We start from the raw sequence: 11,636 nt of genomic DNA on the forward strand, positions 1-11,636 counted from the left end.
ACACTCAGCCCCATACAATATAGCCGGTCTAACTACCACTCTGTAGAACTTGCCCTTAAGTCTAGGTGGCACACTCTTATCACACAAAACCCCCGAGGCAAGCCTCCAACAGAAAATTGAAAATACAATAAAAATAAAAGTACTTTTGGGGGGCTTGGGGGATGAAGGGGTTAGGTTGGTACAGAAAATTAAAGTTGGAGGGTCGGGGTTAGATGTGAAGGTAGATGGAGTTTTTGAAAAATATTTTCCTAAGTTTTTATAGGGAAATTATTTTCCTCCAATTTCAAAAAAATATAATATCTAGAAAAATATTTTTCAAAGTTTGTCGTACCAGACACATCCTTAGAGGTCAAATCTTTAGAAAAAACTTGAAAGGGGTGCTGCCACACCCCTAGCAATACAAAATGTGTGACAATTGCGAATTGGGCAGTTGAAGTTCCATTTCCAGTTCATAGTTGCATCTGCACTCACCCATTAATTTAGTGAAGAAAAAGGTGACACATTCATTGACCCTTGAAACCTACGGCTGCCTAACGCAAATGCCTCACACACTCACATGCCTTTAGCTCCTCTTCCACTTCCATGCTTTTCCCACGGCGTTGCTGCTGCTGTCCCAAACAAGCTGTTAAAGTTCCATAAAACCCAAGATCATGAAAATCTCCAATTCCTTATTCTTATCACTAACAACAATGAACTTCTTTCAATCTATTCTCTTCCCATTTCTCTACAACAACAAGGTTCATTTCTACATACCTTTCATCTTTATGCATTTACTATGCTACTATTGTGTTCTTTTTTTTATCAATCAACATTGATTTCTTTTTCCACTTCACTAAATCTTTCAGCTCTCTGCTTTTGCTATGCTACTTTGTTCTCTGTTGTCAATCGAACTTTTTTTCCATTGAAAAAAAAAGTTTTCACCTTTATATATTTACTATGCTCTCTGTTGTCAATCAAGATTTCCCATTGCAACAAAGTTCTCAACTTTCTGCATTTACAATGCTATTAATGTTCTTTGGCATCAGTAAAATTATTGATTACTTTTTCCACTTCGACAAAGTTTTCAACTTAATAATACATTTAATAATGCTATAATGTTCTTTAGCATCAATCAAAATTGATTATTTTTTCCGCTTCAACAAAGCTTTTAGCTTATGCATTTAATATGCTATTGTGTTCTTTATTCTCAGCCAATATTGAATCTTTCTTTCTCTTTTGGTGGATTTACAGGCAAAGCCACTTGGGTTGTGGTTGATTTGGCTATGGGGGTTTACCTTAATTGGTGTCTCCTTTTATGCTACTCAACTTATGATATTGCCATCTTCTTTTAAAGGTCAGATACTTTTGGATGGTCCAACTATTACCATATTTACAGCGCCAAGGCCTTTTGTGGGTTCCATTGGGGAAAGGCAAGCTCTTGCTATTCGATCTTGGCTTGGCTTATCACCAGACATTAGTGTTGTTCTGTTCAGCCAACAACCTTCTGTTTTCTCCTTTGCTGAATTATTTAGTCCCCGCGTCTCAGTTGAGCCCAACGTCGATTTCACGTATGAAAATTTTACTTTTATTTCTTAGTTAGTCTCATCTTTGCAACTAGTATTGGTGTTTTTCGTATCCTAAATGAACTTTACCTCTATAACGGTAAAGTCACAAAACATTAGTTTTTTTTAACTTTATTATCACAATGGATAAGTTCTGTGATCGTACATTTTTTCTCGTTTATGAAATTTACAGTTGTAAAGACTATAATCAGTCAATCCTGCATAAAAATGGCGTACCCTGTGTCCGAAGTGCGTCTGGCTAGTAAGCGGTAAGAAGAGTGGATGTATACTGTATGCAGTATTCGGCTGCATAAAAATCTCTGGTATAGGCTGACACTTGAATTTCTTGATGCTAAAAGTAGCAATTTCTAAACGAGCTTGATTTTGAAATGACATTTATATCTCTAATTGGACTGAAGGGAGGAGGAAAACAAGAGTGGCCGGACATGTTTATAGTTAACACAAGCATTAGGCATTCACTGAGAAATGGAATATAGCACTGTATAAGTTGGTATTTTAGCTCTTAATATCAGGATTAAGCTTACTCATTGTTTATGGATAAAACAAATGCATCTAAACGGTAACTTAAGAGAACCTTAATGGAAGAGTTTTAAAAGAGGATCCGTAAGATAATCACTTTGCTGAAAAATGATTTGTTATGGGGTTGAAAGTTAACTTACATTAGTTCTTTTCAGTTTTAGGCTTCAATTGATCAGGAAAGTTTGAATTGTTACTCTTATATCTTTGTCCTTTGTCTTTTAGGTTTCTAGGCACACCATTTTTTCATTCCATGGTTGCAAGGTCAAAAGCATCCTCTTCAGATGTTTCCGTTGTGATTGATCCAGACACTATTCTCTTGCCAGACTTCATTCAAACTATGAAATATGCTCATAAACTTGATCATGATTGGCTCCTGTTTTCTTCTTCAAAAAGTGTTTCCCACTTCCCATTTCACTTGGATGCAGATGGGAAACGTTGGTTTCAAGATGATGGAAGCCGAGTGAAGACCCTAAAGGTATGGCTAAAGGGGAACCTTAGAAATGATTTGGACAGGATAAGTCATGAGGAAACTTCTTAACTTGAGTACACCATTCCTCTAGTTGCAGGATTTCCTTTCACAAGATTGGAAATGGAACCTTTGTGATGGAAAAATGCTAATAGCTTGGAACAATGGAGATCTTCCCTTGCATAAAGGAGTCCTCCCTCCGTTTCTTTATGGAAAGGGGCTTCATAACCGCTGGCTTATAAATGAAGCTCTGCTTTCTGATTTCAGATTTGTCTTTGATGCTAGTTGGGCCATTTCTAATTTGTACGTTAATGATCTTGACCAGGATTTCGATCGCGCAAGTGAATATTTTCTTGGCCTGGCTACTGGAAAAAGGTTTTGGGAAGTTACGGGGAACTCCAATTTAGCAATGCTTTATGGATCATTATATTTCCATGAGCAGAACTTCTCTAACATATTTAGGCTTTTTCAGTGTGGAGGACACTATCTCTTCATAAATTCCGCACAAATGGTTGTTTACCCTTTGAAGTACAAAGGATCATTGAGTTTAAGAAAACAAGTTATGTTCAAGTCAACAAGAGAGAAGAAAACTTTGGAATGCATTGATACTATCAGATCAACCGAGGGAGCTAATGACTGCTCTGTGGAGAACTACTGGAATGTGTCGACGCCAATTTCGCTTCCTTTATCTTTAGATATATTACTGTCACTTCGTGCAGACAAAAATAAGACAGTTGTGCTAGCAGTTGTTGGGTATAGTTACAAAGAGATGCTAATGAGTTGGGTCTGCAGGCTGAACCATCTCCAGATCTCTAACTTTTTGGTCTGTGCTCTTGACGATGATATATATGATTTCTCCATCTTGCAGGTAACTTATTTTTTTATTAGCTGATATTTGCCACACTAAATGTGATTGATAGGTTGAAAATCCATTAGTGCAGCTAGGTAATAGCTCGCTCATTTATCATGACTACCTCAATTTCTGTGGAAAAATATATGTCCTACACCATGCGTAGAATGTTAAGATTTCGTCTCCCTCTGTTCTGTTTACCATCTTACTAAAAGTCTAAGATGAACTTTTGTTGCTAGGGCCTTCCCGTCTTCAAGTATGCCAATCTTGAAACCAAGATCAGCTTCGACAACTGTCATTTTGGAACTGAATGCTTTCAAAAAGTAACCAAAGTTAAGTCCAGAATCGTTCTGCAGATACTGAAGCTTGGTTACAATGTATTAATGAGCGATGTTGACATTTATTGGTTCAAGAATCCACTTCCCTTGCTTAGCTCATTTGGCCCGGCAGTTCTTGTGGCACAATCAGATGAATACAAGTTGACAGGTATTTATGTATTTCCCTTTTAAGGACATTATCTTTTTTGTTGAAAGCTGAAATTTTGAGTGCAAAGAACAACTAGTTAAGTAGTGGGATTAATATTCAGGAGGAAGATATCTACGTATCACATGCTTGTGCTGTTGGAAGATAAACTGTTATCACCCTTGATTAAGCTAATTTGTCTCTTTATTTGTGCACAAATATTTATGGCTCAATTACAGGGCCTATAAACTTACCTCGACGTCTGAATTCTGGTTTCTATTATGCTCATTCGGATTTTACGACTATTGCTGCTCTTGAGAAGGTTGTGAAGCATGCAGCAAACTCAAATCTTTCTGAGCAACCAAGCTTCTATGATACTTTGTGCGGGGAAGGTGGATACAATCGCATAGATGATAGCAGTTGCTTAGAACCTCAAACGAACTTGACCGTTCAATTCCTGGACAGAAACCTCTTTCCGAATGGCGCATACAAAGATCTTTGGCAAGCAAGCAATGTGAAGGAAGCCTGTTTGATGAAGGGCTGTTTTATTATTCATAACAACTGGATTAGTGGGAGAAGGAAAAAGCTAGAACGTCAAGTGCCATCAGGGCTCTGGGAATACGATATGAGCACAAGAATGTGTTTTCAGATGTGGCACAAGACAAAAGTTGTGTATTTTTGAAACAACAAAACTTGGATGCTTTTTGCTGCTTCTTGTATCATGGAAAACTTTGGTTTTGCCGGTTGAGGAGAATCCAAAGAGATATTATTGTTGGAGGATATAGTTTTCCATTTGGCCTTTGGAGTTATCATTTGGTTCATTTGGGATAATGTTAAATTCATAAAGGCTGGCCTAGAGAACACAAAATATGTTTATCATGCTCTGGAATCTTTGTTTATAGAGATATCTTGACCACAACTGTACTCCTATTATGATGCTTGTAGTTGTTGTGGCAGGCTTCTAGTTGCTGGAAATGCTTAAGCTTTTTGGTAACGAGTCAGGACTAGGCCAGAATAGAGACAGAGAATTTGGAAAAAGGAAAAAGTTGAAGGAAACTGATTCATTTAGCCTGAGTTCACAACTTAAGGATATCACAGTGCGGATAGTTCATCCCGGTGGGAAGGTAGATATGTACGAATGTGCCATTTCTGCAGCTCAGTTATTAAAGAACTATCCAGGAAGGCATGTTGCTTTGCCGGATTTTTTTGATGGTCCCCATGAATCTCTTCTCACTGCAGATGATATTCTCTTGCCAGGGCAAAAATACCTTTTAATCCCCTCTACTACTGTAGAGAAACTGAAGCGCAAACACTACTCTCATAAAGCAAAACATTTCACTGAAAGTGAGGAGCCTAAGTTGGACCGCGAAGAAGTTGTGGATGTAAGCAGAGATTGTTTAGAGGACTCTATATCTTATGCAAAGGACTTCTATGCCTCCAAAGAGAGATGGTCTGGTTGGTTATGGAAGAAAAGGCAGCAGGAGAAATTTGTACCTCCTATCCCAACAACAAAAACGTGGAAGGATTCGAGATGGGAACCTAATCTATATTCAATAGAGGAGATTTCTTCATGAGTATCTTTCCCGGTATGTCAATTTTTTCATGAAGTTTAACTGCAAAGCTCTATCTTTAGCTAAGGAGAGATAATGGTCAGTTTTGCAAGTTTGTGTTCTTTTCCCATTGCTCTCTTTCAATTTTTTTTTTTTTTTTTTTTTGGGAGATTTGGATGTCATTATTTGTGTTAGTTACAAGGAAAGCAGCTGGAAAGACAAGGAAGGAGAAACATTTGTACCATGTAACATTGTGCTATGTAGTTGTATACCATATAAAACATACATAGCTCTGATTTTAGAAGAAATAAACAGATCTTTATCTTCCACAGTTATGGAACAATATTTCCGGTTTACATTATGCATGAGCAGTGTGATCAAATTTTGGACTGCATTAGATCTTAACCATTTTGTCGAAGTTAGACTGATCTTTTTGCTTGGATAAAGAACACACACACACACACACACACACACACACACACACTCTTTCAGACATTACTTTGCCTTCTCATTTTCTTGTGTTCCCTGTCAACTGCTTCCCTTTATCCTTTACCTCAGACCATCTTTCTCTTTGCTCATAGTAAATGGCCCTTACTACCTGTGCCTTCAGTCTACAAGATCTTAACTTTAATTTCTTGTTAATTGAGCACTGAGATGTTGACCTACTGGTCCCAGGCATGTGAAGAACAGTTTCAAACTTTAATATCTAAGATCAACAACCTGATATGGAAGTAAAATACAAAGAAACAAAATCACATTTGCTTAAATCCAACACAAAAGTGCTAGGCAGAAACCAAAGCTTGTTCGTCTTCCTAACTGAATGGACTACTACTCTTGATCATGGATCCTCCACAAGGTTCAAAAATTGCATTTCTCAAATCACGACAGAAACGTTATCTGTGTGATTTTATAATTAATCCAAGAAGTTTGAGTGGTGGCGTTTTCTGTTAATTTACACTCAGAGTATGTATGATAAGAGCTTAGTGAATATCCATGTGTAGATAACTGCAAAGGTAGCACCAGCTGGAATTGTTACTAACCAGGAAGTCACAATCTCTTTCACTGTCTCTGCTCTTACACTGTTAAGTCCTCGGGCAAAACCGACACCCATGACTGCTCCCACCAGGGTATGCGTACCTGATATTGGTAGCCCCAGCTTGGACGCACACAAAACCACAGACGCGGCTGCAAATTCAGCTGCAAATCCTCTGGTGGGTGTTAATTCTGTAATCTTCTTTCCAATAGTTGCAATCACTCTGTATCCCCACATTGTTAGCCCTGCCACAATTCCAAAGCCTCCCCATGCTAGAACATCATTTGGAATTACAATATCGGCTCCGCTGAGCCCACCCTGTAGAATGGACAATGCTGCAGCCAATGGTCCTATTGCATTGGAGACATCATTTCCACCATGAGCAAATGACATGAAGCAGGCTGATAACACTTGCATGTAGCCAAACACACCATAAACTATTTTCAGTTGTGTTCCTTTTGGTCCTGCAATATCTGAAAGAAATCCAATGTTTTTAGTGTCGGTAGTTTCTGATTCTGGTTCTGGTTCTTTTGAACTGGACTTGGCAAGGAGGTGACCGAGTTGGCCCCGGATGATCCTGTCAACTACAAAAGCACCAATAGCGCCACAGGTTATAGCCTGGCCAAGAGCTAGATTTGAAATCTTGCTCAGAGGGAGAGCTACAAAAGAGATTCCCGTGACGCCAAGAAACACAGCAATTGGTGCAGCCGCTGCAGCCGCTTGTCCTGGGTTCCGAGCACTGTACACAAACTAAAAATAGTAAAAGACACCAGGATTAGGAATTGTAAGTTGCAACAGAAAAAGTCTTGGTCACAATAGCCTGAGGCGGAGTATGCATTTTTTTAATAAAGGAAAAAATTATGTGTATATATCAGAAGAACATACCCTCCGGATGCATTTGTACACAAGAAAGGACATTGCTGCACCCAGTAAAGGCGAGATCACCCATGAGGAAGTTACCCTTGCCAATGAACTCCAAAAGACTGCACCAGGTCCGCCATAAACAAGACCAAAACCAACCATAGATCCTACAATACAATGTGTAGTGGATACTGGCCAACCATAATATGATGCAACCTGAGCAAGAACACAAAGAGTTTACCAGAAAATTCATACGAGAGTACTTGGTGATTTGCTAAATGGACAGCAGTGCTTCTTCTGTCAAATGCGTGATTAGATAGATGCAGAGTGATATAGCGGAGATTCATCCGAACGAAATGTAAAGTATAGGCAGAGGTCCTAGCTAAGACTTATTAGCCATTTTTAGCATTAGAGCCTGAAAAGTTATTCCGTCGGGCACTTTAATGTTAGGGTAGTCTATGTATTCCCATGCAATTTGGAATGAAGTTCCACTGGTGTACTATCTAGAATTTATTATTTCAATAGCTTCTCAGAGTGTGGCTTCCGTGATGTGCAATTTATCAATCTAGAAAAGACACATGTGAAAACAACCATGACAGTTTACATGACTTTTAGGCTTTTCTAAGTTCAGTAATCTACAAAATAATTGGCACGGTTTGAAATGTCGTTTACTATTTGTCACTTTAGGCTAATGACCTAGATTGATAGTCAAAACACAAGACTTTGTTCAGTAATTACTTGTGCCATTCTCATAAGAATATAAAATAAAGTTATGTCAAGCACATATATTAAGTGTGTTCCTAGTTATAATATATGCAGATTATTCCAGGGGAGTAATATTCTTGACAATGTTTCCTTAGTTTACTATTGGACCAACGGCTAAACAATTGCTGGCCTAAGTTGTTCTTAGATTTGTCCAATTACAAGAAACTCAAGACGGCTTCTATAGGTCAGGTATTTCAGTGGGTTTTCAATGTTTGCTTGCGGAATCCTAGTTTTTAACTCCTTTTTGTCTCATTGAAAAATTCAGAAACTGAAACCTAGTATAGGACTGCCTTGTAGAAATCAAGAACATCCAAAATTACTAGAATCTCTCACAAGCTAAATTGATTAAATTGTTACTCCATTTCTTCCAATTTATGTCACTGATTCTGCTTTTAGTTTTAATAACAGTGGTGTTTAAGGCAGTTCGAGCACACTTCAATTAACTCCACCAGCACAAGTTTCGGATAATTCTGTCATCAAGGCCGAGGTAAATAGAAAGAAATCACCTACTAGTATTTTTGAATCTCTACTCGATTATAATTACTAGGCTGACTTCACTAATTACTAGGCTGACTTATGTCACTTATTCCATCTTATTCCATTCTCTGTTTAAGTTATATGTACTGACGATATAAAATGTATACACAATCACGTCACCTAAAGAGTAATTCAAGTAACTCTACTTTAAGTTCATGCATCGATAATCTATAATTCAATGCATCATCGGTGTATATAATTTAATACCTTCATCCTAAATTTTCCGACATTTTATATCTGGAGCTAGTTTTTGAAAATGAAAAGTAAAGGTAATTTTTATTTGCCCCTCCCCTTAGATTCCCCTTTGTTGGAATTATTGTTTCTTTGTTGACTCGAAACCATGACCCTGGCTTGTATGGGGAAGTGTTGACCATGTGAGTAACCCCTCTTGTGGAGCTAGTTTTCAACCACTACTTGAACAATAGGCAAGTAACGTGAACTATGGATACGTTGTGGAATAAAAAGGGAATGGTAGTATGTAAATGCACCTGCAACCATGTTCCAGCAGCAGCCAAAGAAGAAAGCAGACCAGCAAAGAGTAAAGTATCCTTTCCTTGGAAAACATTAGCCATAAGAATACCTTTCTGCATTGTATTAGTAACATGTGTTCCCATTAAGAGTGCCCCTGCAAACTCAAGAATCCCTGCTGTGATTACTGCTTGCCTCAGACTCAATGCCCCTGAACCAACTGATGTTCCCATTGCATTTGCCACATCATTCGCTCCAATATTCCAAGCCATGTAAAAACCAAACAAGATTGTTGCATAAGACAACATCTTGTATTTCAAGGCCAATCCTTGACCCAAAGACTTCATGAAAAATGGCAAAATCAGTGCAGCTAATGCAATGCATATTGATATAGCAGAAGCTGTGCTTGAAGATATGTGAAAAGCTTGTGCCATTCCAGGCAACTCATCATCTTCCTCAGAAGAAGAATTTGCATGTTCTTGGTCGGATTTGACTTCAAAGTTCTCACCTTTATCACCATCTGCTTCAGCAAATGATGATAAGGCAGCAAAAGGGTGTCTAAAGCTGGAATTTTTCAGTCTCAAAAATGAAAAGGTAGAGCTAATTTGGGGCTTGAGTACAAGAAAATCTTTCTTGGGAAATTGGGTTTCATTGGAAAATACACAAAGCCTTTGTCTTGGATAGAAAAGATAAGATTTTTGAGCTACTAACATGGCTTCTGATTTAGTAGTGTTTCTCATACTAGATAAATTGTAAGAAGAAGTCATGGCTTAAATGGAAGAAAAAATTTGAAGGGAAAAAAACAGTGAAGAGACAAAGGGAAGCAATTATTCAAGTAGATTCTTGGCCATGGAATGAAGAATAAGAGGAAGTAAAGAGAGGCTTAGTTGGTGGAGGAAGAATTGTGACAGAACAAAATGCATAGTCTCTTTTTTTTGTTCTGTTGGAATTTAATTTTCTCTTTTTGATCTATAGGTTTAGTGGTGGAAAGGCTAAGGGTGAGAATGGATTTGGGTGCTAGATTTTGTTGTATTTCTAATGAGTGGTTGCTATGGGTTCTCTCAACTGCAAGTTCATCTGCATGGCCACTTGTTTTCAAATACTAAAACGACATATAAATGAAACACATTTATAGGTATTGGATTGGATAAGGAATCTAAAACAAATTAATTTGACTTATGATAGTGAAAGAAATATTAAAATGATAGCGGGGGAGTTATTAACTTTTAAAAGTTGAACAGTTAGATAAAATAGAATTCTTCAAAATTGAAAAGTTATAATAGAATATTAAATTTAACTTATGTACAGTAATAGTGCAAAATAAAGATACATTATTTTTACATATTGTACCATATTATTTACTGCATGTTTCTGTTGTCAAATTAGGATAGCCATAGATAGTAATGGTGTTGATCTCCTTTAACATGAGTGTAAAAATTATATATTGTTAGTACACAGAAAAATCAAATTGATAAAATAATGCCCAAACATGTTGTAACATGTCATATAAGGCAGAACAGATGTGTAGTTTATCCACAGAAAAGAATCTCTAATTTTGATATCTTTCTGCTGCTTGTCATCCATTTAGCCTTATTACAAAACTGAACAAACCTAATAAGGTTTAGTTTTAGTTCAAGCAAATACCTTCTACAATATCTAACTTTTTGGTTTTCCACCCTGTGTTCGTATCCATATTGGGGTACGATTAAATCCGGATTCGCACAGGGAAGTTTCACATTGGGGGTAAAGTGTTTCATAACAGAGGCGACTCCATACCCAGGGATTCGAATCTAAAACCTCTGGTTAAAGATGAAAGAGTAGTTATCACTCCATCACAACCCTTGTTGGTACGTTGTTTTATTAGAGATACGTTGTTTACGCTATTTCATGTCACTAATGGTGTTACACAACAAGAAGTTAACTCAGCTTAAATTTCTCATTAGCGGTGATAATACTATGAAAATCCAAGCCTTTCATTTGGAATACCCTGTTTTCTATCTATTTATGTTTGTTATTCTGTTTCCTAACGTGGTTCATAATATTTTAAGTTTAATAAGTAAAAGAACAATATTGATCCAATTCACTCAACAAGATAACATATTAAAAATATTAATAAACTTTAAATTTAATCATCATCATCATACTATATTATAAGTATGAAAACTTTTAGGTAAAGTTGATTTACTAAAATGTCCACGAAAAATTGAATACCTATTTTATCCTCAATCAAATATATATTATATATACAATATATTTATACAAAAAAGTAAATACACATTATAGCAAATTTATGAAGCTACCGATATCTGTTCATATACAATGTATATGAACATGGAAACTGCAAACAATTATAGAATAACCTGGGTTATTGATGATAAGTCATATAAAAAGTCATTTTAACCTCTATATAATGAGGAAATAAAAGGCTAACAACTGCAATACCCCTTAGAAAAATAAATATATTACCTCATTCATAAAATAGTACATTAACCAAAATTCTCTTTGCTGTTATAGAAAATTAAATTTGGAGAATTTGAGGAGTTGCCTTGAATAATTAATGTAC

At 36.8% G+C, this 11,636-nt stretch overlaps 2 protein-coding genes across 6 annotated transcripts; one reads left to right on the plus strand and one right to left on the minus strand.

Annotated features, from left to right (window-relative positions):
* Positions 1-403: 403 nt before the first annotated feature.
* Positions 404-5,738, plus strand: LOC107790035 (beta-arabinofuranosyltransferase RAY1-like). Of its 5 annotated transcripts, none has more exons than XM_075241078.1 (7): positions 404-737; positions 1,231-1,547; positions 1,735-1,810; positions 2,304-2,556; positions 2,642-3,415; positions 3,637-3,883; positions 4,099-5,738. In XM_075241078.1, exons 2-7 carry the CDS (start codon positions 1,349-1,351, stop codon positions 4,539-4,541), a joined length of 1,992 nt encoding a protein of 663 aa, XP_075097179.1. In that variant the 5' UTR covers positions 404-737; positions 1,231-1,348; the 3' UTR covers positions 4,542-5,738. The 5 variants fall into 5 exon arrangements, with proteins under 5 accessions (XP_075097179.1, XP_075097180.1, XP_075097181.1 ...); XM_075241079.1 differs by having other exon boundaries at positions 2,648-3,415; XM_075241080.1 differs by having other exon boundaries at positions 2,873-3,415.
* Positions 5,739-6,089: 351 nt separating this feature from the next.
* LOC107790026 (inorganic phosphate transporter 2-1, chloroplastic) lies at positions 6,090-10,176 on the minus strand. The gene is made up of 3 exons (XM_016611925.2): positions 9,094-10,176; positions 7,328-7,519; positions 6,090-7,192 (listed from the first exon to the last, which is right to left on the minus strand). The coding sequence occupies exons 1-3, from the start codon at positions 9,838-9,840 to the stop codon at positions 6,368-6,370; spliced, it is 1,764 nt and encodes a 587-aa protein (XP_016467411.1). The 5' UTR covers positions 9,841-10,176; the 3' UTR covers positions 6,090-6,367.
* Between the last annotated feature and the right edge of the window lie 1,460 nt (positions 10,177-11,636).

The sequence above is a fragment of the Nicotiana tabacum genome, chromosome 20 (assembly GCF_000715075.1).
Source record: "Nicotiana tabacum cultivar K326 chromosome 20, ASM71507v2, whole genome shotgun sequence".
Classification (NCBI taxonomy): domain Eukaryota; kingdom Viridiplantae; phylum Streptophyta; class Magnoliopsida; order Solanales; family Solanaceae; genus Nicotiana; species Nicotiana tabacum.